Source organism: Thermothelomyces heterothallicus (genome assembly GCF_042370625.1).
Source record: "Thermothelomyces heterothallicus CBS 202.75 unplaced genomic scaffold P884_scaffold_8, whole genome shotgun sequence".
NCBI lineage: Eukaryota > Fungi > Ascomycota > Sordariomycetes > Sordariales > Chaetomiaceae > Thermothelomyces > Thermothelomyces heterothallicus.
This window is the reverse complement of record NW_027192569.1, coordinates 222,263-250,142: the sequence shown is the minus strand read 5'-3', so window position 1 is coordinate 250,142 and position 27,880 is coordinate 222,263. Positions and strand designations below refer to the sequence as shown.

The following is a 27,880-nucleotide window of genomic DNA, read 5'->3' as shown; positions in this document are numbered from 1 at the left end:
ATAATAGATATCTAGCCTAGGTTATTTAGCCCTAGCATTTGCTCTTTAGTGACATCCTCTCGGCAACCTCGGAGTCCTCCTGGAAATGGCTTTGGGTGTTCATTATTCCCACTTGCCCTTTTAATGTGAGCGCCTTTTAACTACAGGGTACATCGCTGCCCTCCACATTCCGTCATTGTATGTACATATCGCAGTTTACCACCCTCTAGGCGGAATTCGTGGCTGTCAGCGGCCGTCATCATGTGTTCCCAGAGACAAAAGATGCTAACTGAACCCATGGCCTCGTCAATGACATAGCGGCGGTGTGTATTTGGGGCTTGGCTGTGATTCGACGGAATGCCTGTCGTGCAAGAGTCGTCAGGCCTCCCCCTGCCCGTGTACACGGGACCTTCCAAGCGGTTGCAAGGCGTTCCCCAGGGAACAGCGTCATCAGCCGTCTCGTTGCTCCACATGTCGAGGTATGCATCCCCAGCAGCCTTGATGAACTCGCGGCTGTCGCGCTTGTCCTCCGGGATCGGGTCCCAGTTGTCCTGCAGGACGTATTCCAGGGTGTTTTTGGCGTCAAACAGCCACGAGTTGTTCGTCGAGGCGATGGTGTCGATCAGTTTAACGTGGCCATCGGCGTCGTGGTGAATCTGGGTCCCGATGACATAGGGGTTGGCCGGGTCAGTGACAATGACTTCGGTATAAGTTGCGCATGCAACCAGGTCGAAGTTGGTACGGCGGTGGTTGATTGTAAGCGCCTTCTCTAGCACACCCTCCGATGCGTTCCTTCTCTTGTTGTTTTCTACGTATTCCCAGCCATCAGCAACAACCCCCTGGAGCAAACTAATGTTGCCTGCCGTCTGGGTGGCTATATAGGCGTTAGCCGCCTCAGCCAGTACTGAGCGGTCGCATCCAGGAGCTCGAGGATCCAGGGGGTGTCCGATGGCAACTTGCACCAGTCTAGGCACAATGGAAGCCAGTGTAGTAGCGGTAAAGAGTATCATCCTTATACGTTCCGGCTGGTCAGCAGTCAGGTACACTTCAGAACAGTGACGCCGTAGCGCTTCAACGAGAGTGCCTGTTGAGAACAGGAGATGTGTTCGCTAGACATGTCTAAGGTGCGTGCCTACATTTTTAAAACTAGGCTTATTCCCTGCTAAACATGTTGTCAACAAGTGCCGGAGCATGGCCAGCGGGGAAATAATATCCGGAGAGGCCGGAATCTGGCAAAATCTAGGGTTCAAAGCATCTTGTCTCGACGTATCACCGATACGACCTTGAACCGTTACGCTAGGCATCTGACCAAGGTATAATGTGTAACACGGCATCACCACAAAGCACGACGGATGTATGACAGCAGTGTACACCACGGGCGGGGAAACAAGAGATAAATAAATAATATGTTGCCGTACGTAATCTTGCCGGCAGTTCAACTCCTGTGTCTACCGGGAACACACATGAATCGGGATACCCTCTATCTAAATCGAAAGGAAAATATAATTTAAAAACCGACTATAACACTGACACGCATGCCAACTCCATTGCCTTCATCCACCTTCACCAAGCAATACCAAGGGCAAAGCAACGAGAATTGCCGACCAACCTGCAAAGCAAATAAACCCATAAAAACCGTAGCACTGCGTGCTAAGAGCAACATTATACTACAATAGGGAAATCCGAAGCCACAAGTTGCCAGCCTCACCAGAAACTACACCATCCAATGTAATGTTGGCAGAGGTTCTCCAGCTTGGTGGCCTCAATGATAAGCTTGTTGACCTGCTCATTGACGGTGAGCTCCTCATGTGGTTTGAAGTCACGGCCGGTGAGCTTCTGGGTGACTCTGTCGAGCACCTCAACTGCTCGTGCATTCTGCACTTCAGCCATGTCGTTGGCCCCATTGCCATTTGCCAGACTGCCCGGTGCCACAGCAGAGGAGTTAGTCCTTGCTCTGCCCCGGGCCCCTGGTGGTGGGGCCATCATGCCATCCGCCGCGGCGCCCTGGGCAGCAAGGAACTCTGTAGGAGCCACGGGACCGTCGAGAATCGACGGCCGACGCGCGCGCCCTGCCTGTGGACCAGCAATCGCTTGTTCTCGTTCTGAGTTGAAGTGAGGTCCAGCCGGACTGGCAGGATTCGTAAGGCGCCATGTGAGGAGTGGATCATGGATGAACTAGATGAGAAGACACACAATTAGCCACTGTTGCTTTTACCCGCAACATTATAGTTGGGAGACTAAGTGGCACTTACAGCTTCCAGGACGGCCATGACACTCTCCTTGTTATCCCGCAGGACTCTCATCACATGCTCGCATGTAATGCGGAAACTGCCCTCGATGTTGCTAACCTCCATGGCATAGGTAAGCATGCGAGTGAGTCTGAAGGGCACCCTCTCCGGGTACTTCTCCCGCTTCATGGCCACTTCGAAGCAATCGCCAAAGTCGATGTGGATGATCTTGCCTGTGATCCGGTCCAGCATCAGATTACTAGGGTGCCTGTCTCCCAGACCCAGAATATACCCAACCATGGACATGACGCCCAAGGAGCGTGTATAGTTTGTTCTCCGGTCCAGCCAGGCCTCGGAGCTCTTGCTTTTAAGCCAGAGAACCCGGTATAGGTCTTGACCCGTCGTGTTGTCCAGCGCATATCCAAACACCTCGACCTTCTGCATCAGCGTCAGGTTATCGTAGTCTGGTGCCATCTGAAGCATGATTCGGTGCTCAATGTTGAGGAGGATCTTTCTCGATTCACGGTACTCCCGGATGAGTTGGTGAACGGTGTCACTGTTGGGAACCCAGCCAAAGAGGCCCGAGTTTTGCGACAAAGGAATCGCTGGGTAGCGCTGAATACTGAGGTGCCGCTTGTAGCACTCTGAATCGTTGGCCAAGAGAGTGTTGCACAGGCCGAAGAGCTGCATGACACGCTCATCCTGCCGGCTGTCTTCGTGTCCCTTGAGCAGGAATGTGTATGTTTTGCCGTCGCTCCCGAGAATGACGACTTTCCGCGGACGCTGTTTTGAGCTGATGACGCTGAGGGTTCCATCAAAGGCCTTGATCCGCACAATCTCTTGTCCGCTACGGTATGTTCCAGGTACTGCAAGCTCGAGGTCACGAGCCTGAAGCAGGTCAGGGGAACAGTATGTTAGTTCAAGGCTTGTCATCTGGGGTAGCTGCCGGCTAATACGCCGGAAGACTTGATAGTAGAGATCCCACGCTTGACTGATGTCATTCACGTCTTGGGAATGGCGATACTGACGGCACCATTCACGTGCCTCGCTTAGGTCGCGACCAAATGTCTGGGTGAATGAGATTTCCCGCAGCGTCACCGGTCCTTTCTCGAGCAGGTCGTGGAGTGGCTCAAGTACGTCGAACATGCCCTGGATATTGTGGTCGCCAAAGTACAGCCGGGAGGCCTCCTCAAGCCCCTCGTGCCAGAGCTCGTGCCACAAAACCGCGACCCTGATAAGCTCGCGGCTCACAAGATCGGCCTGTTCCACAAGCTTGGAACTATGCTGACGCATGCTCTCCATGATCGCGCTGGCCGTCTTAGACCTCCGCGTACTCTGCCGCGACTTCATCGCAACAGTAAGTGGGTAGACCAGCGCCTGAGGGTGCGCGCGTCCAACGTCGGACAGGAGAGCGTGGATAGACGCCTGGACCCGTCTGTTTGGTTGGTTAATGCGGGCAATGAGTTGTGGTATAACCTCAAGCCAGGTGTCGATGCTGACGTGCGCGAACCCGTCGGTGACGGCGGTGATGACTTCTTGGTAGCCACCATAGGTGAGCCAGAGAGTTAGCAGGCGGAGGGTGTCTTGCAAGGAGCTTCCGGAGGAGAGTGCGATGGATTCGAAGAAGCCATGCACAGCTGGCACCACATGGTGAACAATGATGCTATGTTCGGACCTTCCTTCCAACTCCTTTTTGGAGGTCAGAGCTTGGACAACCTCGAAGTTGGCCAGAGCCCAAGCATGCCAGGCCTTGTACCACCGGGGATGATAGTGCGTTGCCTTGGAATAACAGTCGAGGACGTCTTGGCGCCGTGTGTGTTGCCAGTCGTTCTTGTTCAGCGTGATCATCCAATCACCCTGTCGGAGGTAGCATTTTGCGAGCAGCACCGTCTGTTCAAGCAATTGGTGTTGTGCATCCGGGCCAAGGACCCCTGCCTCGTCATAGTCGGTGTATCTGGCGTGGTTCAGGCCGTCGCCCATGCCGTTGACAGCTTGCGTAGAGGCATTCAACTGCAGTCTTGCGCTCTCCACTCGGCGGGCCATATCCTCGGTGAACCTGTGAAGGCAGTAGAGGGTACGTTCCGCGATGCTGCGGTCCGTATTTCGAACACCTGGCTGCTGGCCAACCTCCCACTGATACTTGAGCACTGCGTACACAATTGGGGGTGCGATGCGCTCAACACCTGGGTTGGGTGACTGGTCAGCCCAGTAAGGGATGACCGATTCCAGCGGAGCATCAGTGTCAATGAGCTGCTTCAGGGACTTCTCGGCTAGGCCCATACGCCCGGACTTGCGGCACAAGTTGGCAAACTTGGTCCACATGTGCATGTTCTCCTGCGGCGTGAGCACCAGAGAGCGCAGCCGGAGCGTTCGCTGCCAGACCTCGACGTTGCGCTGACAGCCCCTGAGCCGAGTCTCCCAAGTGGCTCGCAATGTGGCACGCTTCTCAGGGCCACATTGTTTGTAGACTATAAGCTCCTCCAACTCGGCAAGCATCTGGACTCTCACGACGACCTGGTAAGCGCGGTTGTAAGACTCACTTACAAGAGCGCTAAGCTCCGTATCCAAGCCCTCACGAGCCTGCTCGATGCAGGCTAGCGCCTCCCGGAATTGGTTCCGGTGCAGGGCAAGAATAGCCCCGAAGAATGCGCGATCGGGCGAGTAACGTTTCATCGACTGCAGGTAGGTGTCCATGGAATCCCACTTCCCAAGACCCCATGCAGCCGTAGTTGCCAAGGGCGCAATCCTTCGCTGAATCTCCGGGCCAGAGTTCGCCCAAGTCTTGCCAGCCAAGGAGGCGAGCGAGTCCCACTCTCCCAACGCGTGATAGCAGCGCATCTTGCCCATGACGATATCGACGGGTGTTGGCTGGTCTTCAGGGAGTTCCCGCTCCCTCTGACAGTAGAAATTGAGCGCCTCATCCCACCGCTCTAGCTTCTCGAACCAACTCTCTCGCAGCTGGATACCGTCCTTGTACGCCTTGACTTTGCGCAGGATACCGATGGCGGCGTCAGACTGCTGCAGTTGGTTGTTGATAACGATGAGCGCCTCGACCGCGTGACTGTTATGGTCCTGCAGGAACTCGAGCTCCTTATAGTGGAGTGCCTTGGCGTAAGCGTGACACCTAGCCGCTTCGCGTCCCAAGATACGGATATCGATTGGTAGTGCCTTATCGTCATGCTCCATGAACTCTGCGAGATTGAGAAGCTGGCCTAGGAGATCGGGCGGCACGTTTTCGGATTTGATCGTGTTTTCGATGTTGGTAATGAGCTCCTCCTATGCACAATTAGCTAAACGGCGTTTAACCATCCATCCCACTGCATCAAAACTCATCATACCTGATACGAATCGTAGAGCTCACTCCAGCAGGAGACGAAGGCAGAATTGAAGAGCTCCCTAGCAAGAGGCTGGTAGTTGCTTGCCAGGCTGGCGCAGGCTCGGAGCGAGTGGTTCGGCGACTCTGAAAGTAAGGTCGTACTAAACTTGCGGAACCACTCGTGCCAGTCGTCCTTGGTAGCCTTTCCTTTTGTCTCCCATGCCTGCTTCAGGTGAACTGGATTCAAGTCGAGCTTTTTTGGCGGGTTGTTTTCGGACGTGAACTGTTCCAGAGATGTGTCCTCAAACCGGGGAGCTAGGTTTTGAGGGAGAGCCTCGCCCTTCTTGAGCTTTTCCACGGCCTTGTCGTAGTTGGAGTGTTGTATGCCGTACATGGTGATGGTCTTTTCAACCGTGTGCTCAAAATGAAGGTAGTCGCGACCCAACTGTAACATGAGAGCACAGAGCGTGTCTAGTGCAGCGACGCGAAGGCTAGGTTCTTGGCTGGCTAGAACCCTGGTCAAGGGGTGGATAATCTTGGATGCATAGTCATTGAGGTTGACCATGCTCGAAAGCTTTCCGATCGTCTCGATCGACGATTTTCGCAGGAACATGGGCTGCGCTGGATTGTCGAATAGGCGCACAAGAATGGGAATGATGAGATGCATGTATTCCTCCGCGCTAGACCCAAACACCAGAAATGCATGGAATATTTTCTCGGTTGGCTGGCGTTTGGTGCTCGTGTCCCTCTCTAAAACCCCGAGCATCAACGGAAGCAGACTCGCCAGATAGATTTTGAACTCGCCCTCCAAGGAACGGGCGATCGACTCAATCAGTGAGATGATGGTGGTCTGCAGTGAGGACGTTGTGTTCCAAAACTCCTGCAGCACCTCAATGATGTCCGGGAGGTAGACGCGGATATGTTGACGCACAATACCAACGAGTCTGCTCAGATGGTTGAAGTAGTAGTCGAGTCTCGCTGGGCTCGAGGCCCTGATGACAGCGATGAAAGCGGGAACTACCCGGTCGAGAAACTGAACACATTTGAGTCCGAGCGTGATAAAGATGCTCATGATTGCATCCACCACATTTCCATGCCATTGCACCAAGGATTGGTCCTTCAGGACTTGAAGCAGGGCATTGATGACGACCGTGGGGTAGTAGTCCTCTTGGGACGGAGTAAGTCCGCTCATCATGAGAGAGACATCGGTTAATTGGGTAGCCTCGGGGCGATGTTGGGTTTGCGGTGTTCGCTCTTCAACCTGCTGTTTTCTGGTTTTAGCTCTGCCCATGAATGCATATTTGCGTCCTTGAGACTTCAGGGAAGAAAGGGGCAAGAAGCTGCCGTGCCCAGTCTCGTCATCCTCGTCGTCCGAATCTGCTTGGCTGGGACTGGCACACGACAACAGAGATATGGGTGTGATGGTGGGCTAATGAAGGACTAATGAGACATACCTGGTGTTTGTAAGGATCCAGCGCGCCAAGGATACCCATGAGCTTGATCGTCTCCTGTCGCAGGGGACCATGCTGAGGTTCGCCTCGAATGATTGATTGCAAAATCTCGAGCAACTGTGGGTATTCGAGGTAAGGCTTGATAACATAGCCAGCATTGCTAGCCAACTGACCGAGGGTATGGAGGGCTGCTTCTCGTTTGATGGGTGCGCTCTGATCCTGCAATGCGTCAATGATAATCGGCATGAGCGTATCCTTCTTAGCAAGCATCTCAGCACCGCCAACCGTGCAAAGTTCGCCAATGGCCTGCAGGACGGTTGCCGCGACAGACGGCGTGGGGTCAGAGGCCTTCGGCAAGAGGACTTCAGTGATGGAGCTGACGTATGGCTTGACCAGGTCTTGGGCATGCTGAGTCAGGAGGCTTAGCAGCTTTGAGCTCTCCTCCTTACTCCTCGCCACGTCCGTGTATTCGAGCTCTGTCAACATCTGGATGATGGTCTTCCGCAACTGGGGGATGACGTATGCGGGATTATGACGAGCTAGTCGACCAATGATTGACACGGCGACTTCCCTCACCGCAAACTGTTCATCGTGCAGGGCGAAGAACAGCGTTCGAATATTCTCGGCCTTGGCGAGGTGCTGGTCAAATCGCTCATCGAGGGCGGCGAGCACGGTTCGGCGAATCTTGGGTTCAGGGTCCGAGACACCCACGGTCAACAGTTTCTCAACGACATCGGCGACGACTTGCAGAGCGTGATAGCTTGTTTGATTGACGATTGGGTCGCGGACATAGAGCTGACAGCAAGTGAGGGCAGCAGCCTCGCGGATTTCGGGGTCGTCATCCTCCACGTATTTGATGGCAACATCGCGGACGAACTCGTTCAGGACGTGGCCTTCACGCGATGTTAGTACGGGTTCCTTGGAGTGAGTCATTCGTGCATCTATAGAGACCAGCCGGCGACATTGAAGAGACGGTTCTCTCGCAGACATGAGGATTCCGCAAGTAGGCGCTAGGCGCCATCGAGGGGGGCAAAAATGGTGTTGGTTTCGCGAACTACTCACCTGAAAAGTCAAAACTGCCGAGCGTGTTCAAGGCAAGCTTCACCTCGGCTTTGCCGCGCTCATGCACAGATGGATCTTTAGGATCTTTAGGTATGGGTGGAATGGAAGAGGGCGGGTTCAGATGAGGTGCTCCAAGTGGCCGGAACGGCTCGCCGCACAGAACTTTGCTCAGCATGTTGAGCAGACGCTCTTGTATGGTGCCCTTGACAGGCGGGATGTAGAAAGCCATGTCAACCAAGGCCTGGGTCAGCTTCGGCGTCAGCTCGCAGGCGAAGATGGGATCCAGCAGCGCCTCCATGTATTTGCTCAGCGTTTGGCCCACCGCCACCGCGAGCCGGCTGATGCAGTCAAAGACTGGATCGACAGAACCTCGCTTGCGGGACTGCACACTGAGGCCTTCGCGGACATAAATGAGGACACCGTCTAGGTACGGCGCGATGGCGCTCTTGACGGAGTTTGCAATGTTCCCAATGGCGAGAAACGCATCGTTCCGTTCCTTCTCCTTTTTGAGCATACCCGATAGGTAGACCATGAACTTGTGCAGGTAAGTGGCTCCAAACTCGGTTGGAGCATAGTTGGCTAAATCGGGAATGAGGAAGACGATTGTTTTGCGGATGGCCGGGTCGCGCGCGTCTTTGTGACGGAAGACGATCTCGCAGGCTTCTTGATAGTGGCTCTGCATGTACATGCCGCCCTGTTCGAGAAGCTCCTTGAGAACAAGGAGTGAGGCGTGGATGTATTCAACCGTGTTCACTTTGAGGCCCTTGACCGCTTCGTTGAACATCTTGTCCATCCATTCTTGCTTCATCTCCTGGTCACGCTCCCGGATGATTTTGAAGCAGGCACTGACGGTTTCGCTCGAAGTGGCCCGGATCAGATGGCGAGGATCTCGTAGGCCGATCCAGATTTGATCGAAAACGAAACCGACGTAGGGATACATCAATGTGGGCGCGTTCCTCGCCAGCTCGCGGAGGACGAGGACTGCGCTGTATCGTCTCTCCTCCACGCGGTCCGACTGCAGCCACTCGAGCGCAGTGTGCATCTCCGCGTCAACAAGCTCGGAGATCAGAGAGCCGCCTGGCTTGCACATTTTGCCAAGAACCACGGCGGCAGGCTGCATAGGGTTGAGATCCTTCCCGCGCAAGATTGTTCCGATGTACTGCTGGAAGCGGCTGTATTTCAGCGCGGGCTCTATGCCCTCGAAGTCTACCAAGGCATCCAGGATGTAGACTCCGCCCATCTTGTCGTACGTGTCGGTGCTTTGGATCAGCGCCATGGTCCTCTGGTTGACGGTGTCAAAGAACCGCTGGAACTGTTCGGTTCCCATCTCTGCCACGGGTTAGAAAACGGGGCACAAGTCACCGGAAATCAGGGTATCCGCCGCTCACCTTGTTTGGCGATGTTGACCAGGTCCCGCACCTGGCGCGCGGCGCGCTTGCGCTGATCCTCCGCATGGTTCCTATCACATACGGCACGCGTTAGCAAGCAATGTTCGAGATTGGGTTTCTTCAGCGAGAGCGTTGGCGGGAGCAGGGCAACACACCGATTCCTGACTTCTTTGATGTATTGGTCCAGCGCAGTGGCCGCTTGATCTTTGATGATCGACATCTTATCAAATCCCGGTGTCTCTTTCGATCCCTTCGAAGCCCCTGGTGGTTTTGTCAAGCATGCAAGCGTTGAAGCGCTATGCCGGTTGTCGCTGACCCATAGTCGGCTTCTGTATTCCGTGCCACGAGCTGGGCTAGGGTGAAGCTGGAATGCTCAAGGCGAACAACCACAGGTTCAAATGAATTGCGGAACTCGGCCTCGTCGAGGCTTATTGCCTTGTTCTCGATTAAACGTTAATAGCTGCGTAGTTGCGGCTGTTCGCCCTCGCATGTAGTTGTCGACGGACGCAGCAAGCCGGAGCGCAGAAGGGCGTGGAAGAAGCAGAGCGCCCGCGAAAATCGTTAGGGGAAGTGGACGGCGATGCAGGTAACCGCCAGTCGTGTCGCCGGGCTTGTTCGGCTGGTGGGAGGAAGGTTGCGGTGCGAGTTGGAGCACCAACAGGTACCTGCAAAAGACACCGAGCCTGCCTACCTAGTACATCGGGTTGCGGCGTGTTGAGCTTGCTGGAGGTCTGTTACCCAAGGGGATTCGTGCACCGACGTGGGGCATGCACGTGCCTCACTCAGGCCGTCCAATCCAGGCAAGGGTTAGGTGCCTTCCATTCGAGGACCTCAACCAAGCATAGTTATCGCGTCCACAGTGCGATTCTGATTCCCTGCAGCAAGGCTTCTTGAGAGCGAAAGCACCCTGGAGCGTCGCCATCTCCTCCACGGCATACCACTGCTTTCAATCCTCTATCATCGCTGAGGCTCGCACCTCCAACACTGGGCATTAAGCTGGATCACTCTTCACCGACCCCAGAGTTCGTGTTCAGAAGCTACTGTGGGACAAGCCTTGATCTCAGAAAGACTCGTCAGCACCTTACTCGCCACCATGGGCAACGACGGTGGTTCCATTCCGACACGCCGCGAACTTGTTAAATCAGCAGCTCGGACACCAACAGTAAGCGAACTCAAGGCGACTGCCCTTGAAAATCTCAGTCATGCCTGGGCGCACGACCCTCTGACATCGGAGCCCCTCGATATGGAAAATGTGGTGTCTGATTGGCGCGGGCGCCTCTACAATTACGAGTCGATCCTCAAGGGACTGATGCCAAGCGGCGAAGACAACAACACACCAACGCGCGTGGATGGTGAGTCGTCGGAAGTGACGTTTGCGTCGACGGGCATCAAATCACTGCGTGACGTGGTCAAGCTCAAGTTCAAGCGATATGCGTCGCCTGGAGCAAAAGATCGAGAGGTTTGGGCTTGTCCAGTATCGCTCAAAGAACTGGGGCCTTCGACAAGGGCTGTGTACCTGGTCCCGTGCGGACATGTATTCGCTGAGGTGGCCATCAAGCAAATCCAAGAAGACCTCTGCCCGGAATGTAGCGAGAAGTTCCAGGCTGGAGACATCATCCCGATATTACCGACTGAGAAGGCGGATCTTGAGTTCCTCGCGAGTCGGATAAGCAATCTCAAAGCCGCAGGGCTCACACACAGCTTGAAGAAGGATAAGAGCAATGGGAAGAAGAAGCGCAAGGCAGAAGGCCTAAACGGGGGTCCAGAGAACGAGACAGAAAGGCGGAAAGAGTCTCAAGAAAACGGGTCGACGGCCGCGTCAGCCTCGAAACTTGGCACTAGCAGCCGAGTGAGTGGCATCAACAATGCGATGACAGCGTCGCTCACCGCGAAGGTTTTGGCAGAGCAGGAGGAGCGAAACAAACGACGTAAACTGGCTGCGGAGATGAAATGAGTGTCGAGGATTGGCCTTCTCTGGCAGCCTGCTCCTTTTGAGTGCGCCTTTCCTGGTTCATCCACGCGGTCTTGTCCGTTCTTCTTTTTCTTTTCTTCTATTTCGCTCTCCATGGCCAAAGTGGGGGATAGCGTCTCGCTTGAAAGTCAGGTTTCTTCCAAAACTGCCTCTAGTAATTAATGAAGCGCTATTTAATGAGCCCACGCCAGCTGTAACGCGGCACAATGTACTTTTCATGTATGTACTAAAGCTCATCCTTGGTCCTCACCCTCGGCTCTTGCACATCTTCGCAAGCGGCGGGGGTGCCCACCTCCATCTTGTACACGCATTTTTCCGACTCTGTAACGCGCCAAAGCTCGTCCACCTCGGCACATGCAAGCCACACGTCGGTTCTCCTCTGCGGGCCGTTCCAGCAGCCCTGACCGTTCTCATACCGTAGCACCATTCTCTCGCCCCTGCCCAGGCTCTTCCCATCGGGCCGTTCCTCCTCATCTGCGATTTCTTTGTCAATGCGCACGAAGTTGCCCATATTAGTGTTGCCATGTCCCTTCTTGCTCTTCTGCGTCGCACGCTCCATCCAGCAAAGCTCATAGTTGTACTCGCCGACGTCGCTATCGACGCACTTCCCCTTGAGAGCTCGGAAGATGTCGTCCACGCCGTAATCCTTCTCTAAGTCACGCTGCTGCTCTTCTAGGCTGGCCTTTTTAGACGAGATGTCGTTCTTGACGGCATTTAGCGCCTCCCTGGCAGCTGTGATCAAACGAGATTCTTTGGCGCCGCTGCGATTGTCGGCCAGAATACCCTTCTCAATGGCCCAAACTCGCAATAACTCGATCTTGTGACGGACGAAATCGTTAACGGGCCCTGGGAGGTAAGCTTCCCAGTTGTAGACTGCACCCTGTTAGCCGAGCCATCGCAGCTGATGGGATCAGGGCGATTCGAAGAGTATAACATACTAATATCCGCGTCACTTTCCTCGGAGTTTTCGAACTCGGCCCAGTTGATGCCAGATGTTTCGCCGTCTTCCTTCAGCAACTCCGTGATTTCCGTATCCGAGATCTCGCTTGGCTTCTCGCCGGCCTGACCAGCTGCGTAGTCCTCCCAGGCCTTGACGGCGGCCTTAACGCCCTCATCGTTGAAATTAGGGTTATATTCCTCCTTGAGCTTGGTGAGGATATCTTCGAGTTGTTCCACCCTATCCTGTAGGTCATCACGCTGGTCTAGCAGCTTGTCCAGCGCGTCGCGGAGCTCGGCTACACGGGCCTTCGCGAGGCCGACAAGGACGCCGAGTTTTCCGCCTTGGCCGCCAGCTTTAACTACTTTGTTCCGCTCAGAGCGTTCAACTTCCTCGTACTTCTTCTGTAGCTCCTCCTTCTTGATCTCAAGCCCCTCTAGTTCCGCTTTCAGGGTCGAAACCCTGGCCTCCACCCTGCGGCGCAGTTCGCGGGCTTTTTTCGCCATGGTCCGTTTCTGTTTTGCCGACCTCTCCTTGCTCTGCCTGCGTTCCTCCTCCAGGCGACGGTGTTCCTTGCCGATGGCGTCGCAGCGGTTCTCGCACTGGATCCCGCCAACATGTGCAAACTCGTCGCTGCCGTCGCAGCACAGCTCGTAGTCACACACGCCGTCATTAACGTACATGAAAGGCACGTAGTTACCGATATGGCCTGCATTGGCGCACCAGAAGCCGGGCAGGGCATTCGTAGTGTTGGTGGTGCCTGTTATCGACCCCGGGAGGGGTTGCTCGGGAGACAGGGAGTCAATGTGGGAACAAGCAGCAGTTCCTGGCTCATCAGAGCCGTCGGGGCAATCGCATGAGTTGTCATTGATCTGAGACGGCTCGAGTATGATGGAGGGGTTGCTAATGCACGTGAAGGCAGACTTGTTCGTATAAAACCTGGCGACTGTTCAGAGAGGTTAGCTCAATTAGCCTCAGGCAAGTTGCTCCCTCAATCAATTCTCTCGGGTTCGCGTGCGGATTTGCAGCTGGTTGTGTACTTCTGGGATATGGGAGTACTCCGTAGTCGGGTGGCTTGGGGAGGAACAGCTACGCACACTCAGGTCCAACGCCCCGGGGTAAGCTATTCGCTGCCGCAAGACTGCCGTGAGCGAGAGCGCTCAAAAGCGCCAAAGCGCCTGTCCTTCGCATGATTGTTCCGGCTGACGCGCCCTCCTGCGTCAAATGAAAACGAACATGGAAGGTATGTGCGCCTGTTCGAGAGGTTGATGCGGCATCGATTGAGCTCTTGGGTACGGAGTACGGATTACGGATTACACAGGACAGCTTGCCAACTCGACACGGTTTCGGCAGCTGCGAGGCCGGGGGTTGCGCTGGTCACGTGGAGTGATACCATGTAAGATACCCGGCCTCCAGTATTGCGCAACAGCTCTTACAAGTAACTACCTCCGTAGAACCTTTTCCGTGACATTGGTCCTTGGTATTGGCTGACCGGATAAGTCTGGCCAAGACGGGAGTGAGCCGGGGTGCAGGGCCGAGATGGGGCTAATCCGGCCCCACCTCTGTACAAACCCCACTACACTACCTGCGTAAAGACTCAACACACAGAAACTGAACGCCCCGCCATTGTATTGTTTAGGGCACTGCAGCTACAGATCGCGCCGTTTTTCCGCTCCAAACAGACCGCGTCCCTGAGGTCCGAGATTTGTGCAATAAATTTTACACAATAGCCATAAAATGTCGACCTCAGGCGATTCCATCGATGTGCTCAAGACCGTACTCGGCAGTGCGCTGACTCTCGTCGGCCAACTCGACGCCGTGGTTACGAAGATTGCCACGCAAAAGCAAGCCAACACCACCAGCGAGATTCAGCGGCTGGTTGAGCAACCCGCTGCTGGAGGAAACCCCCTTGACGGACTTTCTCTGGCACACGATTCTGCCGCTTTGATCAAGGCGCATGCCACCAAGATCTCTCTCCTGATCATCAACGAGCCTTTTACCCCAACGGCCATCACGAAGGTCGTTCGAGAGCTTGTTGCTGGACCTGTACCTAGCCTTGCCGCAGCTGTCGAAGTGTGTACGCCGGCTAGGTATACGTATACCATCCAGCAGGACCTGGCTTGGCGAGCCGGCCGGGTACTCAGGGAGCTCAAAGAACTCTTGTCGCGAGTCCCGCAGGATGGAAAGGTCCTTCCGGCGGCAAAGAAGAACGCTCCGGCCGGAGCGCCAGAGGGTAGGGGCAGCATTGCCACAACTGGCGTGCTGTGGTCTGCTTGTGACGACGTGATGTCATTCGCGAAGCGCGGGTTCGCCGGCGCCCTGACACACAAGGTCGAGCAGCTCAACGACACTCTGAAGGATGTGATGGAGGAGTTGAGAGACTGGGGGGAGGAAACCGAAGACGACGACGAGAGCGACGATGGCCAAGAGGCGGAAGTCAATGACGGCATCTCTCAGGTGACCTCGCAACTCGAGTCCAGCTCGCTGTCCGAGACGCGAGATGCCCAGGACATTTTGGACGACTTGATGAACTCCCAGAGGCACATCCCCCGAGACGATCCGGACAAGATACGGGAGCGCCTGGATTCGTGTCTCAGAAGACTGCGCCTGACCACCCTGCTTTACCAGGCAGCGGTGAAGCGCAGACTCAAGCCTTTGCCATACGTACCTCCAGCTTCACACTCTGATGTCCCTGCCCGGTTGGACGAGGTCATTGCTGTGCTCAAACGGGTGCCCGAAAGATTCGGCAGCCTGGCAATGGCGTTCTACGAATTGGATCGCGTCGAGATTGATCGCCTAATGGACGAGTGTTTCTTCGACGCGTTTGCTGCCTCCGAGCTGCTAGCCAAGCCTTGGGATGGCCAGAAAGACGAGTTCACTGACTGGGCATTGCGATTTCAGGTAGAGATAAAGAAAGGTTAAAAGTAAGCATTTGCTGGCCGCTTGAACCGTCCTTACCTTCTGACTATTCTCCCCAACCTGAGCAACACCTATTCTCTCTGGGAATCCGTAAGCCATGATTCTCGTCCAGTGCTATCCATCCCAGTTGAAGAATTCCGTGGAATACGCGGCTCTCCAATTATCATCTTTCCTTCGGCACCGACTTTGGCACGTATAGGGGAGCAGAGTTCGTCTTCGTCGGCGTCATCGCCGAATCCGAGCCGATTTGATCAGCAAGAGCATTCCGCGGAGAGGCGCTATACAAAACCCCGGCGATGATCACACAGACACCGGCTGTTAAGGGCTTGGTCCAGGAGGGCTGCATGCCTTTTGCGTGGGCTGTTCTTCTCCGCAACCAGAGTCGTCGGCCTGGAATGCCTTCTAGAGGTAGCGCTGCAGCGGCCTCCTGCTCTCCAGGGTATTCTCGAGAAGGCGGGAATAGTTTGACGATCGTTAAGGACGCTGCTTGATCACAGTAGTAACGTTTTCCATGCGATCGTCGGCAGAATCTCGCATTCGTCTCCTGCTTCATTCCCTACTAACGGAGATGATCACCCCTATTGGCAGCGTGCATCGTGGCAAGACGCACAGTGTATAGTTATCGCTATGCAGACCGGGCATGGCTGTCGTTTGTTTACCCAAGCTTCCGGGGCGACAAAAGACATAGCACGCGCGGGTCTTGACCCGGTGAAGAGCCGCAGAATAAAATAACACTGCCTCCGTCACATCTTTCTCTTGATTCAATAATCTGCCTTCTTCCGTGGCCTTTGGTGAAGTGGCCGTCTTTTGTGCTGATTCTATGTGAACCTCCGACGCACATAAAATTCCTTTTGCCGCCTTTTTTTTTTTTTCTCTCTTTCAATTTGAGGAAAGTGACTTTGGAATGGAGCCTCTCGACCGAGTCGCGAAGACGCCGACTCGCATACCTCGACCAACTTCCCCAGCCGCTTCACCGCGAACGCCTTCCATCCGCGCAGTTCCCTACAGCGCCATAACCCGCGTTAGAACTGCATCGATGATGGAAGGGAGTTACTCGCCCTTAAGTTGGCCTTTCCCAAGAACGGCCGACTGCTCATCACCGTATGAACGAGTCAACTGTCCCGGCAATGCCGGTTAAACTTCCTTTACTAAGTTGCAATCCAGGGACCATTCAGCCACAGCCAAGCAGCCTGACAATGGGAAAGACACTGACCTGAGAACCATGTGCCGTAATGGAAGCACAACATTGCAGCCCCAAGCCCAAGCCGCAGCGTCAGTCTCGAGTAGAGCGACAACCGTCGAAACACTTCACACGGTCAAATATGGTCTTTCGAGAACCAATCGTCGCACCAGTCCTTCCCTCGACTCCGTTGAAACCCAGATATGTGAACCCAGGAATGGAGGCAGTATCGACACAGGTGAAGTTTCCCTTCAAACTCTGGATGTAAATGAAGAGTGCCATTAACCATTCTTGCAGCCCAACAACCAGGATTGACAAGCGCCGGAGCTCATGGCCTCCAACCGATGGCAGATCTTCCGGAGCGACCCATGACTCCGACCCCATATTCGGTCCTGCGCAAGGTATCCGAGGTCTCCGAGCCCGGGAATGCTGGGGACGGGGACGGGACCAGCCGGGCAGACTAGGAGTCGCCGGCTCTCGTGACGCAACACTGCAAAGCCACGCATCGTCAATCGGCAACTATAACCACGCAGGGTCCAGTCAATGCTATATGTCTGAAGCCCCAGGGCGTCATTGGTGACGCTGCTTGCATACCCGTTCCACGCGATGAGCAAGGCAGGGTGATATCTTTGCTCCATCGGGCCCCCAAGACAGGTAACCCGAGGAACGATCCCCAGCGCGCCCGAATGTTCACAGCACCTACCAGCAGCACACGAGCGGAGCGCGGGAGTTCTGATGATGATGCTATCACCAACAAGCCCGGGGCAACCACCGTTCCCGGCCTCAAGTCGCTCGGAACGGCAAAATATGCACCCACCGCCAGGCCCCCATCAAGAAGCGGGAGCACCTACTCGAGGAGGCCAATGACGCTCCAGAGCGAGATTCCCGACCTGGAATCTCTCCGCCTTGGTCCGAGGATTCGCCACAGCCGTCTTCCGTTGAGCCCCAGCGTGGCCGTAAATGGAGTAAGGAGTGTCCCGGAAAGCACAAAGAAGCTGTGGACTGCGGTTGGCCGGTCGCGCAAAATCATGCTCGCATCGGCTGTTCTCTTGGAGCTTTCCATTCTCAACCTCGTTGCCGGTGTCACAGCCGTCACTACCAGCTATATTGAGCACGGGCATGTTGCTACAGGACTTGCAGCGTGGGCTGCAGTGAGCGGCGTGTTCACCCTGACTTCTGGCGCAATGCTTGGCCTGGCCTTCCTGCGATACCGCAAGATGAACAAGGAGCTCGTTTCGGGAGAGAGCTGGATTGAGATGCATCTTCGGTCTAGACCACTTCCACCTCGGCCACAGAGCGAGGAACGCAGGCAAGACAATGGTGCCACAGAGGCCTGGAACAGGTTTGTCCAGGACCACGAGCAGCTTCGGCGCTATGTTGAACTTCTAGAGAGCCGGATTGGTGCGCTCGAGGAAGGCCAGCCGAATATGGGACAGGGACGCAAGGAACCTGAAACCGATGCCAATGGAGGCGAGAGCGATGCCCCTTCCGGAAAGATGGAGAGAGCTCTCAACGCGCCAAGGAACACGGCTGACAGTGGTAGTCGTACTGGCGACGGCACCCCAAAGACGTCGAGGTCCAAAGTTGGCGATTCGTTGTCTCGTCGCCAGTTGCTCCAGCCAGACGACTCCGTCGCCGAGCATGAGTCCTGGCAAGGTGGCAACAGCGAAGCCACCATTTCCAAGTCGGATACCAAAGCTAGTATCATCACCGAGCTGTGCGAGGCCGTGACTGAGGGATACAGCCCCCTGTCCGAGCAAATGCCTGCGGGCTCACCTCAGCTCCCTCAGACCCCCGACAAATGCACATCCTCTGCTCGACCGCGGGGCAACGCCTTCTACCATCTCGCGTTGCCTGGCAGGGCAACCACCCCGCGACGCCTTGAACATTTGGTTGACGATTCCGGGAGCAGTAAGAGGGATATTTGAAGAGAACCGAGCTACAAGCGCCATCGCTTTCCCGAGATGGTCATAACAATGAGCTGTGTGATTGGTGGGCCAGTTGGGCTGAGGATATGGGTTTCTTGTTTCGAAATTGTTCTGATATGCCACTTTGTACGTAGTATGAGAACTCTTGCTCAGCTTCCCGTTATAAAGAACGGGAGTGTTGATACGTGTGCCCGAGATAAGTATCATTCACAGCAATCTCATCGCCAAGGGGGTGACAAGACTGGATTGACAGTGGAGAGTGAGAAAGGCATATGGAAATGTAGAACCTTCCAGTATCTTTTAAATGTGATGCCAGACACTAAGCAGCTCTTCTTCTCAGAAAACGCCCTTTCAGGCGTAACAGCTGAACATCTTCTGTCGAGCGTCGACTTCCAGAAGCGGGTATCGGCGGGTGAACATGGGCTAGATTGCTCGGGCCATGCGAGCCTTGTTCTCTCTGTACCGTTTCTCCTTGCCCGCAAGCTTTCTCCTTCTCTTCCATGACCTGTTCAAATCTCCACGATGTTCCCAGAACCATTTCTGAAAATCACTCGTCGGCTTCTCATCATCCTGCTTCTCCAAACCCCTTGCGCTTTCTAACGCAGGTTGGCCGTCATCAACTTCCGACTCCTCTCCGTCCTCGTACGTGATGGGTTCCTTATCGTCTCCCGACGCATCATCGATGTCGCCTTCCCACGGTGTAAACTTTCTGTTAGGATGCGCTGTGTCTGGCGTAGGCGCGGCACTCCTGATGCCACGCATCTCGAGATCGCGTCGAGTAAAAGGGGTTAATGGCACTTGAAGATCGGATTGTTCGCGGTTATCCACATCGGCCTCCTCTTCGGCGTCTTCATCGCCTACATCAGCGAAGAAGCTGAAAAGTTTTCCGTCAGAGGCTTCGGCAGGAGCTTCACCATTGCATTGCTTTGGCCGTTTGTACAAGGCTTCCAGAGGATGCACCTTGGGTTCGTCCGGCGTTTCCGGCGGAATCTTGATCGACAAACTCCTTGCCGAACCGGATGACCTGGGCCGTGGGAGGTTGGGTTTGACCGGCGACGTGGGAGGAGTGGCATCTGCCTTTGAGGGCTCGGGAGCTGTTTCACTGTTTCCAGCAGAACTAGCGCTTTCCGGCTCGCTGCTCCCATCGGTTTGCCCGTCGCTGAGACTTGCCGGGCTCTCTTCACCCGGAACGGCATTCTGGGAATGACCATTGGGCCTACTCGCAAGCAAGACCTTGGCACTTGGGGGGGGCCTGGTCTTTACCGCTTCGACCACATCGCCATTCTGGTTCACCCAACCCTTGTCGTCAACGAATTCCAGCGGCGCGGCTGGCTGACCGGTAGACGCCGCCGCCTTGAGGAAGGTCGGGAATTTGGTGGTCTTTTCAAACTCGTGTATGATCACCTCCCGCGACTTGATCTTCTTTTTCTTCTTTGTTGGCGTGGAGTGGTCTGCATCGGCTAATGGGGCAGCGTTTGCGGGCAAGATTGTCTTGACTAGACACTCGGGATGATCGGTGTACTTGGATTTTGTGCCCCTTTTCCTCTTCTCCTTCGCCACCTTCTCCTTGTCCTTCTTGGACTTCTTTTCCTTTGGCTCATCGATGCTGGTCCACCCACGCTTGACTTTCCGCCCGTTTTCTAGAGTAATGCCGCGAAGTTCCACAGCATCATGCCTTCTTTTTCTTTCCTTGTCACTTAACCGCAGTTTGTCGTCTGTGGTACCATTTTGGGGGCTTTCCTCGGCCATTGCTGCTTGACCAAGCGGAGATGGAATGCGAGATGGCCGCGCGGGCTCGATGCGGAACTTGACACCTTTGAGCACCGATCCGTTCAATTTCCTCCTCAACTTTTGCGCCTCCTCGCTGGGCAGTTCCAGATATCCGTACCGCTTTTCCGGGAAGGTCTCGAGCGTGTGGTAGGACAGATTGCGCGCCTTTGGGAGGAGGGCGGATGGCAGGACAACTTTGAGCAACTCGGGGTCTAGCGGCGTGACATGTAGGCGAACATACGGAAACTCATCGGGAGCCAGCGGAGGTGCAGTGAACGATCCTTCGAGTCCTTTGCCGTCTGTCATGGCTGCAGGCCATTCAATTGGTGGTATCCGACAGCGAAACTCATACCTGAGGTTGGCGTTCAAGGATGAGAAAAGTCGACACCTCGTGGAGTTTGGCGGATGCACTGCAGCAGTGGCAGGCCACAGCAGACCCACCACAGCAGCTGCTTTGGCCATCAGCCGCAGACGAAGACCACTTTTGGAACAAGCATAAGCTTACGGAGTACCATCAACACCCCTCTCTACTTTACGGATTCTTCACATTCTCCTAGTTCAGTTTGTCCCGTTTCTTCTTTTATTCTTCCCCCGTTGTTCGGCCGTTACATTTCATGCTCTGAACATTACCACTAAAGGGTGCTAGTCTGTTTCTCGATCTTAGCGCTACCCAGAGACAAACGCAGGCACAACTGAAGGTTGAATGGCCCGAACTTTGCCCGAGCTTTTTGAGAGGACGACAGGGGAACGCAGCGATCTTAGCATCCATGTTATCAGAACTTGGGAGTGCAGTATATTTGTTCCAATGGCACGTTCTTCCACCGCAGGGGAGGTGTGATATGTAGAGCAGAGTAGTACAACGTCACTATATTCATTCCAAACGAATGGTATCCTCAGAGACAAGAAGTTCAGAGAAGCTTAGGGAGACAGTGACGAGAACTGTGGGATCTCATGCTCGCCCTGGGATTGCAACGAGAGGTCCACATGCGCCTAATGAGCATCGGCGAACGTTGCCGTGGAAGGTCTGCATTACCGCTGCCGGCCGCAAGAGAACCGCCTCTTTCCCTTAGGACGGCTTTTGGCCCCAGGCGACAATTCTGCGGTAGTTGGTCGGTTAGCAGATTCGACAGGCTAGGTACTGCACGCCCTCCCCAAAAGTTCTTACATTGTGATGTAGGCGTGTATGCTCCTGTCCTTCATGTCTCTCTTCACGTCGACGAGGAGCTTCTCCACGTCCGCCGGAGTCCAGCCGAGTGCCCGAGTGAAGACAGTCATGGTGAGCCCATCAATCCCCTCGAGGTTGTTCACCATTTGCATAGCCCCAATTGCCTTTTCATCCTTCCCCTTGGCCCAGGTGTTCATGGGAACGGCGAACTTCTTCTCGCCCAGGTTGACAAACCCGGCTTCGGCCAAGTAGTCCTTGCACCGCAACGCCTCGGTGGCACTGCGGCCCATCTTTCGGATCCCCTGCAGCAAAAGCGCGTTCCATCGTTGCAAGGCCGTGCCGTCGATGGATCCGTCGACGGACTGGAAGTAGATGATGGTCTCCTGCGATTCAATCCAGCCACCAGGGTTTAAGTTGTCGTATACGGTTTTGAAGAACGAACTCCAGTTTCTCTTGATGAAGGGAAGCAGATAGCGGCCATGGATGTAGTCGAACTTGTGGCTGTAAACCCAGTCGTCGTCAACGTCGTCGATCTCGAACCGGCAGTTGGGTGGCAGATAGTCTGGTTGAATGGGACTGAGGTCGGTGCCTAGCACCTCCGAGTCGGGGTTTTCCTCGGCTTGTGGACCTACTGTCAGAAAGCCTCTGCGAAGGCATGATAGGGGTCATGAGAAGCAGAATCTCTTCGAAGGATCCCTGGACCTACCAAACTCAATTGCCCAGATGCCCGTGCCAGTTCCCAGGTCCAGCACGCGCCGGGGGCTCTCGACAGGAGCCAGCCCCAGCTTTCCCTTCAGCAAGAACTTTGATATCATGTGCTGAAGATCTGATAGCGGTCAGATGCAAACCGAGTCGCGGGAGAGATGGAAGATGAGGATTACCTAGACGGTTTTGCTCCCTCTGCGGCGAGACAGCTCAGTTGAATTGTCGAAGTCACTGCCATCCAACATGTTCCCTACCTCGTCGTTAGGGAGGAAGTACTCTGTCATGAGTCGGTCAGTTAACCAATCACGCATCCAAGGATTGTATCGAGTCGATACTCGCTCCGGATATGCTTACTCCCTTCCTTGTACTTATGATATGTCCGGCCGTTCTCCTCAACGAACTCGTATACGCTGGAGCTCACGGAGGCGCTCGATGTTGACCTGATACCCGTCCATCTTAGTCTACTAGGCCGTGCGGCGCTGGAATGTATGCATTGACTGACGATTCTGTGATTGAGCCTGAGGCAAAGGCGTCTTCACCATCGTCATCGTGGTCGACCTAGCAGCCGTCAGCCTCACAGCGGCTGAGAACAGGCCCATTGACCAGACGCACGCTCAGGTCAACCGAGTAGTTACTCAGTCCTGTCACGGATATTGCTCTGTCGTCGTGCTCCTGTGCCTCGGGCGCACTTCCGACACCTCTGCGCTGGCTATTCGGAGAGCTGGGGATGGCTGTCCTCAAGCCCGCATTGCCGGTCCCCGTGGATCGTGTTTCCGCCGGCAACGGTTGGGTGTCGCGCTCGCCCGGCCGGCCCACCGTCGCTGTGTCCCCTGGAGCCGTCATGGTTAAGACGAGGAATAATGCTTGGAAGGGGGAGGTAGGCAGAGGTTTGTACAGAGTCGTAAGGTCGGTTGAGGAGGAGTGCATGCATTGGCTTATTACCTATTTGAGTGGTGCCGAACCGCGCCAAGGCCAAATCCAATGCGCGCCAGATACGACATCCAGCCACGGCTGATCAAGTAAAATGACCAATAAACGCATCGGATGATCATGCGCGTGTCTTGCACAAAAAAGAGCCGCCTGCTTTGAAATGATAATATGAGGAGAGAGTATAAGACGAATATACAAGGAGAGCCAGACCCTGATGTACCCAAATCCCCTGACGCCTTTATGAATGCCGAATCTGATGCCTGCGTTTCGTCGTGTATAGATGTTTTCGAGTCGGGTTGATCAGTTCTGCTGGTTCCTGCTGTTGGATTCGCGAACTTGACCACCCGATGCCCTCCACCATACATCTCCGCCCCACCGCATCAAGCGCTCCACAGCTCCCGTCGGCGTCAAGGCCGGCCGAACATCGAGATAGAAGACAGGTTCGCCAGTTGGCTCGGGGGGTGCAGAGTAAAAGTCGATCACATATCGGATCTCCTTCTTCTGGCCATCGACGTTGCGCGAGACGAACCAATCGTGGCGGTCAAAAGGCGGGTCCGTGCTAGAAAACCATGAACGTCAACCATCGGCTCACAAGGTCCAAGCTATCAGGGCTTGCTAGACCTACCCGAACTTGGACGGATATAGCCGACCCAGTAATTGCAGCATCGCCGCTTTGGGCGTCATGTCCTTAGGTCTCCCCTGGAATCGGATTAGGGTCGGCTGCACCCGCCCGCCCTCCTGCGCCTCAAGGCGTCTCAGCTCCAGCGGTGCATTCTCCTCTCCACGCTTGCTGATCTCCCAGCCGCGGAACAAGCCTCTGCCAAACCTGCGCTCCCATTCGACGACCTCGCTCCAAGCGCCCTCGTTCAGGAAGTTGTGAACCGCGACCATGCTCTCGACAGCCGTAATGTCCGTGTCGGTGTACCCCTTCCGCAGCAGTGCGTTGTACATTTGTTGGGGTGACGGATACTCCCAGTTTCCTTCGCCGGTGCCTCTTGGAATGGACGACTCATCTCGCTCTGTCGGCAGCACGTGAGTCTGGTTGGGAGCGCGTTCTTGTGAGATCGACTGGAACATGTAGTTGAGAGGATTGAGCTTTGAGAGCATCGACGCCTCCTGTCGCTGTTCTTGTGATGATCCCTGGCTGCTGTGGGGGACGGGGCAGGAAGAGAGAGCCGCGTTGGCAGCGGGGTTGCCATGAGGAACAGGACAGGAGGCCGGCGCAGAAGGAGCGAGGGCATCGGCTGCGGCTTTGTGCATGGGGCATCCGGCCTAAAACAAAGGTTAGACGCAAGGCAGAAGATATCTAGCATGCACAGATCAGCCATTAACTTACGGGAGGCGTGCCGGCGCTGGCGAGGTTCTTGTGCTTCGGGTCCGCCGGAGGTACAGCCGGCGCGGGGGCAGGGGCGTCGGCCCAGAACCAGCCCATAGTGAAGACTGCCCGTATTTGTAATTGTAAGCGAAGAGATAGATTGATATGCCAATGACTAAAGGCGGATGGCTTTGAAGAGTTGAGGTGGTGATGTTGACGCGATTTTGGGGGGTATGGACGGAACAAAATAGAGTCTTGCGGCGATGCGATAACCAAAAAAAAGTCAAAAGATTGGCATTAGGGAACTCGGCAAGGATGACGCGCATCTGCAGGACCAAGTCCCTGTTGGTTCCCGCTGCGCAGCGCGCCAAGCCACTGCAGATGGCCGCCCCACAGATACGGTACGGATACTGGAGCGCCCTTTTGTAAATCGCAGGTCACACGGGCGAGTTTGCCCACGGCCTACTGGCACTCCCTAGATAGCTATGTACGGAACACTGAGAGTCCACTAGACAGCGATCTCGCACTCCTCCAACACATTCGCCTCTTTGTGTCAACTACTTTTGACTTAAAGCGAGTATCGTCGCGGGGGTATCATTTGTCCGAGGTTGTGGAGAGAGAGAAGGGGGGCCAATGCCATCCGTATACATTCCCGCCCACGTAGGATCGTGTCGTATCGAAATCGTAAGAGTACAAGAGTGCTGAACGTCGGACTAGACGTTCGGGGAAAGGAGATCATACCGAACGCATCTCTCGACCTGTTTCTCAGGAGTTAGAAATATGCTTCAAGAACGCGGTGGGAGACCTAGACTTACGTCATCGGCGCTGGCCTGCATGAACCTCCTCGTTTCCAAGCCAACCCAGACTTTCAACATGTGGAAATCGCGCTCCTTGACCATGTCCTTGCCGCTCTGAGTGCCGAGTTGCCTCAAGATCGGGAGAGAGCTGCTGAGGAGGTCCAAATCCGGGTTCAAGGTGCGCCCAATGCCCTCGAGCAACAACATACTGATGACTACATTGACAAAATCACCTTCGAGGCGGACATGGTGCTGCCTCACCATACCGAGGACTTGCTGCAGAATATCGCCAATTTTGACGTTTCCGAGGGCGAGCGTCCGGCTCTTCACCCCCAGTACTAGGTGTTGCATCTTCAATGCAAACACCTCTTTGTCGAGCACGGCATCAGGTTGCCGACACCGCTCGCACATCAGGTGGCCGGCCTTGTATCCATCAAACTCGGCGACAGCGCGGAATAGGTCCAGGAAGTTTCGCCGATTCGCGCTATTCAACTCCGTCACGAGGCCCGTGTCGATGAAGATGAGTTGGGGCCGGAAGCCTTCGCGCTCAATGTTTGCCAGCTCGGCGTCCCACAAATCTTTGTTGTGACGGTACGGGCGAAGTCGTGATAGAACTTGCTCGGTGACTTCGGCCTGCTCGTCCATGTCCGGATTCTGCTCGGGCGGGCGGCGCAGCCGCAGGCTAGGTTGCTCCGCTTCGTAGAATCGCACCATGATATTTCCGGGGTGGAGATCAGCATGGACAAAGTTGTCCAGAAGGAGCATGCGCAGAAAGGCATCGAGGCCCTCAGAGGCGATATCTCGCTGGAACACCCCTCCCCCGTTCGCCATGAAGTCGGCGAGGGGAATGCCGTACGCGAATTCCTCGATCAGTACATCTCGGGTGCAGAACTCGGTATAGGGGAACGGAAACCAGGCGGTAGTTCTGTCCTTGAAATTCTTCCGGAACCTCGACAGGTTCGCCGCCTCGATGCGCATATCCAGCTGGAGCTTCATCATCTCTCCAAACTGGTCCACCTCGTCAGGCAGCGAAAGCCACTCCATCGTGGGTATTGCGTTGAGCACAGAGGCGAAGAAGCGCATGATCCGGAGGTCGCGCCGTACGGTCCGCTCGACACGCGGGTGCTGGACCTTTACAGCGACATACGACGAGGGGACTCGCTTCGGCTTGCTTTTGAGGACGGTCTCTACGTTCCTGCGGACGCTGTGGCGGAGATCATCGGGGTCTTTGGGGACGTCGACATCACCGGGAACGGCGAGATCGGGTTTGAGCTTGGCCTTGTAGACCTGTGCGATTGCTCCAACGCCGATTGGTGTCCTTTCAAACTCGTCAAATATGTCGTCAAATTGACGGCCGCCAAAAGCATCCTCAACTATTCGCTTTGTCGCGTGGAAGGAGTGGGCGGGAGCATTGGCGTGGAGTTTTGACATGATGTCACATAGCTCATTGGGAAAGATGTCGGACCTTGAAGCCGCCCATTGGCCGAGCTGTTAGGGTTTAGTAAAGTGTTAGTAACCGGAGCGTGGCCGCGAAGCTGGGGCTGCATTTTACCTTGATGAAGGCTGGACCTGCCCATTCCATGGCCTGGACCAAAAAACCATACCACCACAGAGTCCCAGTTCGTTCATTATCACGCTCCGGTACGCGGCCTCCAATCCATATTGCCGGAACCGTCAGGATAACTGGAACAAAGATGACGACTAGCTGCAAAAAGCGGAAGCTAGTACATATGGGTTCCCAGATGTAGAGGTCCAGGAACAAGACGAGCCGACGTCGCAGCCAGCCCAAGGTCCCGTCGTCCTCGCCGGCACTCTTTCGAATCTCGGCGCGCGAAGCCTTGAGCATCCTATGCTCGCCGGTGTCCTCCGGGCTAGCGCCACCTTGTTTGGAAAGCTCAAGAAAGGCGGAAGCGGCCAGGCCAGCGCCGGCGGAAGCCATCAGAATACGCGGCCTGGCGCGATTGGCTCTCCATGGTGGCGGCCGGGTTCGCGAGCTCGTATGAATGAATGATGTGCGGATGCTGCGGAAGACAGAGCGGGAAGGTTTTCTGGTAACCCCGAGAATTGGGCTAGGGCAGAACAACACTCGTGGGCGGGGGAAGAGCCGGCCCAGGGCAAAACCTAGCCTCATGGCGTCTCGGCTGGCGGAGGGGGCTTAGAGTTGTAGTGTTTCCTTGTCTTGTGAAGGCATTCTCATCGTCCGGCGCCAAAATGACCTTTTTTGTCTCGGATAAGCTGCGCGCGACATGTTTATGTCGAGCGTTGCTTGGGCGTATTCTCGAAATGGTAGCAGCGGTTTGTCCGTCAGGAACACTTGTGACGTCGTCGAATGGTCGGACGACCAAAAGAAGTGGGTCACAACCGGGTAAATTACACAAAGTGCAGACTTTATGTACCTGACCTACGAAGTACTCTGTATGTACGGACGTACTGTACAGAGTATCTGTACCATACATACACCCGAACGTATTGAGCATGGTAAGATACCTACCTAAGCTTTTCGAGGCGCGATAGGCAGGTATCTTACTCCGTACGTAATCTGTACTGTGCACAAGTATTAGGTAAGGTACCTAGGTACCTTATGTACAACACCCAGGTACAGTACATACGGAATAGTTACAAGACTAGTATCTCAGTTCCCACAAACTTGCCCGCACTAGTAACGTTAACGGTGTATATAGGTGACCTGACTAAACCCCTTGTACTTGAGCTGACCAAACCCTCTATTAAGCGAGCTCGCTTAAGCTGACCTGACCAGACCAAAACTTCAAATTTTTTAGACTGGTCAGGTCAACTTTATCCCTCCCTATAATTCTAAAAGAATATAATTAAACACTT

The 27,880-nt window shown here is 55.0% G+C and overlaps 12 protein-coding genes across 12 annotated transcripts; 3 read left to right on the top strand and 9 right to left on the bottom strand.

The window, feature by feature from the left end:
- Positions 1 to 140: 140 nt before the first annotated feature.
- Positions 141 to 989, bottom strand: P884DRAFT_197729 (uncharacterized protein; the record flags this gene model as incomplete). The annotated part of the gene is made up of 1 exon (XM_069438088.1): positions 141 to 989. One exon carries the CDS (start codon positions 987 to 989, stop codon positions 141 to 143), a length of 849 nt encoding a protein of 282 aa, XP_069298409.1.
- A 398-nt stretch (positions 990 to 1,387) lies between these two features.
- P884DRAFT_221714 (armadillo-type protein) lies at positions 1,388 to 10,120 on the bottom strand. Its single transcript, XM_069439498.1, has 7 exons — positions 9,580 to 10,120; positions 9,425 to 9,495; positions 8,037 to 9,365; positions 6,978 to 7,867; positions 5,546 to 6,787; positions 2,232 to 5,483; positions 1,388 to 2,154 (listed from the first exon to the last, which is right to left on the bottom strand). The coding sequence occupies exons 1-7, from the start codon at positions 9,642 to 9,644 to the stop codon at positions 1,684 to 1,686; spliced, it is 7,320 nt and encodes a 2,439-aa protein (XP_069298408.1). The 5' UTR covers positions 9,645 to 10,120; the 3' UTR covers positions 1,388 to 1,683.
- Positions 10,121 to 10,353: 233 nt separating this feature from the next.
- On the top strand, positions 10,354 to 11,560 carry P884DRAFT_221710 (Rtf2 RING-finger-domain-containing protein). The gene has a single exon (XM_069439497.1). The coding sequence runs from the start codon at positions 10,518 to 10,520 to the stop codon at positions 11,376 to 11,378; it is 861 nt and encodes a 286-aa protein (XP_069298407.1). The 5' UTR covers positions 10,354 to 10,517; the 3' UTR covers positions 11,379 to 11,560.
- Positions 11,561 to 11,562: 2 nt separating this feature from the next.
- P884DRAFT_328942 (glucosidase II beta subunit-like protein-domain-containing protein) lies at positions 11,563 to 13,624 on the bottom strand. Its single transcript, XM_069445616.1, has 3 exons — positions 13,431 to 13,624; positions 12,335 to 13,279; positions 11,563 to 12,269 (listed from the first exon to the last, which is right to left on the bottom strand). The coding sequence occupies exons 1-3, from the start codon at positions 13,522 to 13,524 to the stop codon at positions 11,623 to 11,625; spliced, it is 1,686 nt and encodes a 561-aa protein (XP_069298406.1). The 5' UTR covers positions 13,525 to 13,624; the 3' UTR covers positions 11,563 to 11,622.
- A 446-nt stretch (positions 13,625 to 14,070) lies between these two features.
- P884DRAFT_197953 (uncharacterized protein) lies at positions 14,071 to 15,255 on the top strand (the record flags this gene model as incomplete). Its single annotated transcript, XM_069438104.1, has 1 exon — positions 14,071 to 15,255. One exon carries the CDS (start codon positions 14,071 to 14,073, stop codon positions 15,253 to 15,255), a length of 1,185 nt encoding a protein of 394 aa, XP_069298405.1.
- An 80-nt stretch (positions 15,256 to 15,335) lies between these two features.
- On the bottom strand, positions 15,336 to 15,950 carry P884DRAFT_124206 (uncharacterized protein). Its single transcript, XM_069437168.1, has one exon. It carries the CDS (start codon positions 15,803 to 15,805, stop codon positions 15,416 to 15,418), a length of 390 nt encoding a protein of 129 aa, XP_069298404.1. The 5' UTR covers positions 15,806 to 15,950; the 3' UTR covers positions 15,336 to 15,415.
- A 206-nt stretch (positions 15,951 to 16,156) lies between these two features.
- On the top strand, positions 16,157 to 18,360 carry P884DRAFT_276789 (uncharacterized protein; the record flags this gene model as incomplete). Its single annotated transcript, XM_069443000.1, has 5 exons — positions 16,157 to 16,363; positions 16,406 to 16,481; positions 16,512 to 16,670; positions 16,742 to 16,842; positions 16,966 to 18,360. 5 exons carry the CDS (start codon positions 16,157 to 16,159, stop codon positions 18,358 to 18,360), a joined length of 1,938 nt encoding a protein of 645 aa, XP_069298403.1.
- Positions 18,361 to 18,768: 408 nt separating this feature from the next.
- On the bottom strand, positions 18,769 to 20,483 carry P884DRAFT_258284 (uncharacterized protein). Its single transcript, XM_069441218.1, has one exon. It carries the CDS (start codon positions 20,434 to 20,436, stop codon positions 18,784 to 18,786), a length of 1,653 nt encoding a protein of 550 aa, XP_069298402.1. The 5' UTR covers positions 20,437 to 20,483; the 3' UTR covers positions 18,769 to 18,783.
- A 713-nt stretch (positions 20,484 to 21,196) lies between these two features.
- P884DRAFT_198128 (S-adenosyl-L-methionine-dependent methyltransferase) lies at positions 21,197 to 22,110 on the bottom strand (the record flags this gene model as incomplete). The annotated part of the gene is made up of 3 exons (XM_069438125.1): positions 21,197 to 21,227; positions 21,296 to 21,914; positions 22,002 to 22,110. 3 exons carry the CDS (start codon positions 22,108 to 22,110, stop codon positions 21,197 to 21,199), a joined length of 759 nt encoding a protein of 252 aa, XP_069298401.1.
- Positions 22,111 to 22,295: 185 nt separating this feature from the next.
- On the bottom strand, positions 22,296 to 22,843 carry P884DRAFT_198139 (uncharacterized protein; the record flags this gene model as incomplete). Its single annotated transcript, XM_069438127.1, has 3 exons — positions 22,296 to 22,440; positions 22,503 to 22,558; positions 22,613 to 22,843. 3 exons carry the CDS (start codon positions 22,841 to 22,843, stop codon positions 22,296 to 22,298), a joined length of 432 nt encoding a protein of 143 aa, XP_069298400.1.
- An 80-nt stretch (positions 22,844 to 22,923) lies between these two features.
- P884DRAFT_241269 (cytochrome c/c1 heme-lyase) lies at positions 22,924 to 24,518 on the bottom strand. The gene is made up of 3 exons (XM_069440211.1): positions 24,267 to 24,518; positions 23,556 to 24,202; positions 22,924 to 23,489 (listed from the first exon to the last, which is right to left on the bottom strand). The coding sequence occupies exons 1-3, from the start codon at positions 24,360 to 24,362 to the stop codon at positions 23,231 to 23,233; spliced, it is 1,002 nt and encodes a 333-aa protein (XP_069298399.1). The 5' UTR covers positions 24,363 to 24,518; the 3' UTR covers positions 22,924 to 23,230.
- A 440-nt stretch (positions 24,519 to 24,958) lies between these two features.
- P884DRAFT_276784 (ABC1 family-domain-containing protein) lies at positions 24,959 to 26,981 on the bottom strand (the record flags this gene model as incomplete). Its single annotated transcript, XM_069442999.1, has 3 exons — positions 24,959 to 25,003; positions 25,061 to 26,530; positions 26,595 to 26,981. The coding sequence occupies 3 exons, from the start codon at positions 26,979 to 26,981 to the stop codon at positions 24,959 to 24,961; spliced, it is 1,902 nt and encodes a 633-aa protein (XP_069298398.1).
- Between the last annotated feature and the right edge of the window lie 899 nt (positions 26,982 to 27,880).

Coding starts and splice junctions, on each gene's coding strand:
- P884DRAFT_221710 (XM_069439497.1), top strand. CDS start 10,518: ATGGGCAACGACGGTGGTTCCATTCCGACACGCCGCGAACTTGTTAAA.
- P884DRAFT_258284 (XM_069441218.1), bottom strand. CDS start 20,436: ATGACAGACGGCAAAGGACTCGAAGGATCGTTCACTGCACCTCCGCTG.
- P884DRAFT_241269 (XM_069440211.1), bottom strand. CDS start 24,362: ATGGGCTGGTTCTGGGCCGACGCCCCTGCCCCCGCGCCGGCTGTACCT. Junction 24,203..24,266: donor CCAGCGCCGGCACGCCTCCC/GTAAGTTAATGG, acceptor CCTTTGTTTTAG/GCCGGATGCCCCATGCACAA. Junction 23,490..23,555: donor CTATATCCGTCCAAGTTCGG/GTAGGTCTAGCA, acceptor ATGGTTTTCTAG/CACGGACCCGCCTTTTGACC.
- P884DRAFT_221714 (XM_069439498.1), bottom strand. CDS start 9,644: ATGTCGATCATCAAAGATCAAGCGGCCACTGCGCTGGACCAATACATC. Junction 9,366..9,424: donor GGTCAACATCGCCAAACAAG/GTGAGCGGCGGA, acceptor AACCCGTGGCAG/AGATGGGAACCGAACAGTTC. Junction 2,155..2,231: donor TCATGGCCGTCCTGGAAGCT/GTAAGTGCCACT, acceptor CTTCTCATCTAG/TTCATCCATGATCCACTCCT.
- P884DRAFT_124206 (XM_069437168.1), bottom strand. CDS start 15,805: ATGAAGCAGGAGACGAATGCGAGATTCTGCCGACGATCGCATGGAAAA.
- P884DRAFT_328942 (XM_069445616.1), bottom strand. CDS start 13,524: ATGCGAAGGACAGGCGCTTTGGCGCTTTTGAGCGCTCTCGCTCACGGC. Junction 13,280..13,430: donor CCGGGGCGTTGGACCTGAGT/GTGCGTAGCTGT, acceptor CTCTCTGAACAG/TCGCCAGGTTTTATACGAAC. Junction 12,270..12,334: donor GGAAAGTGACGCGGATATTA/GTATGTTATACT, acceptor AACAGGGTGCAG/TCTACAACTGGGAAGCTTAC.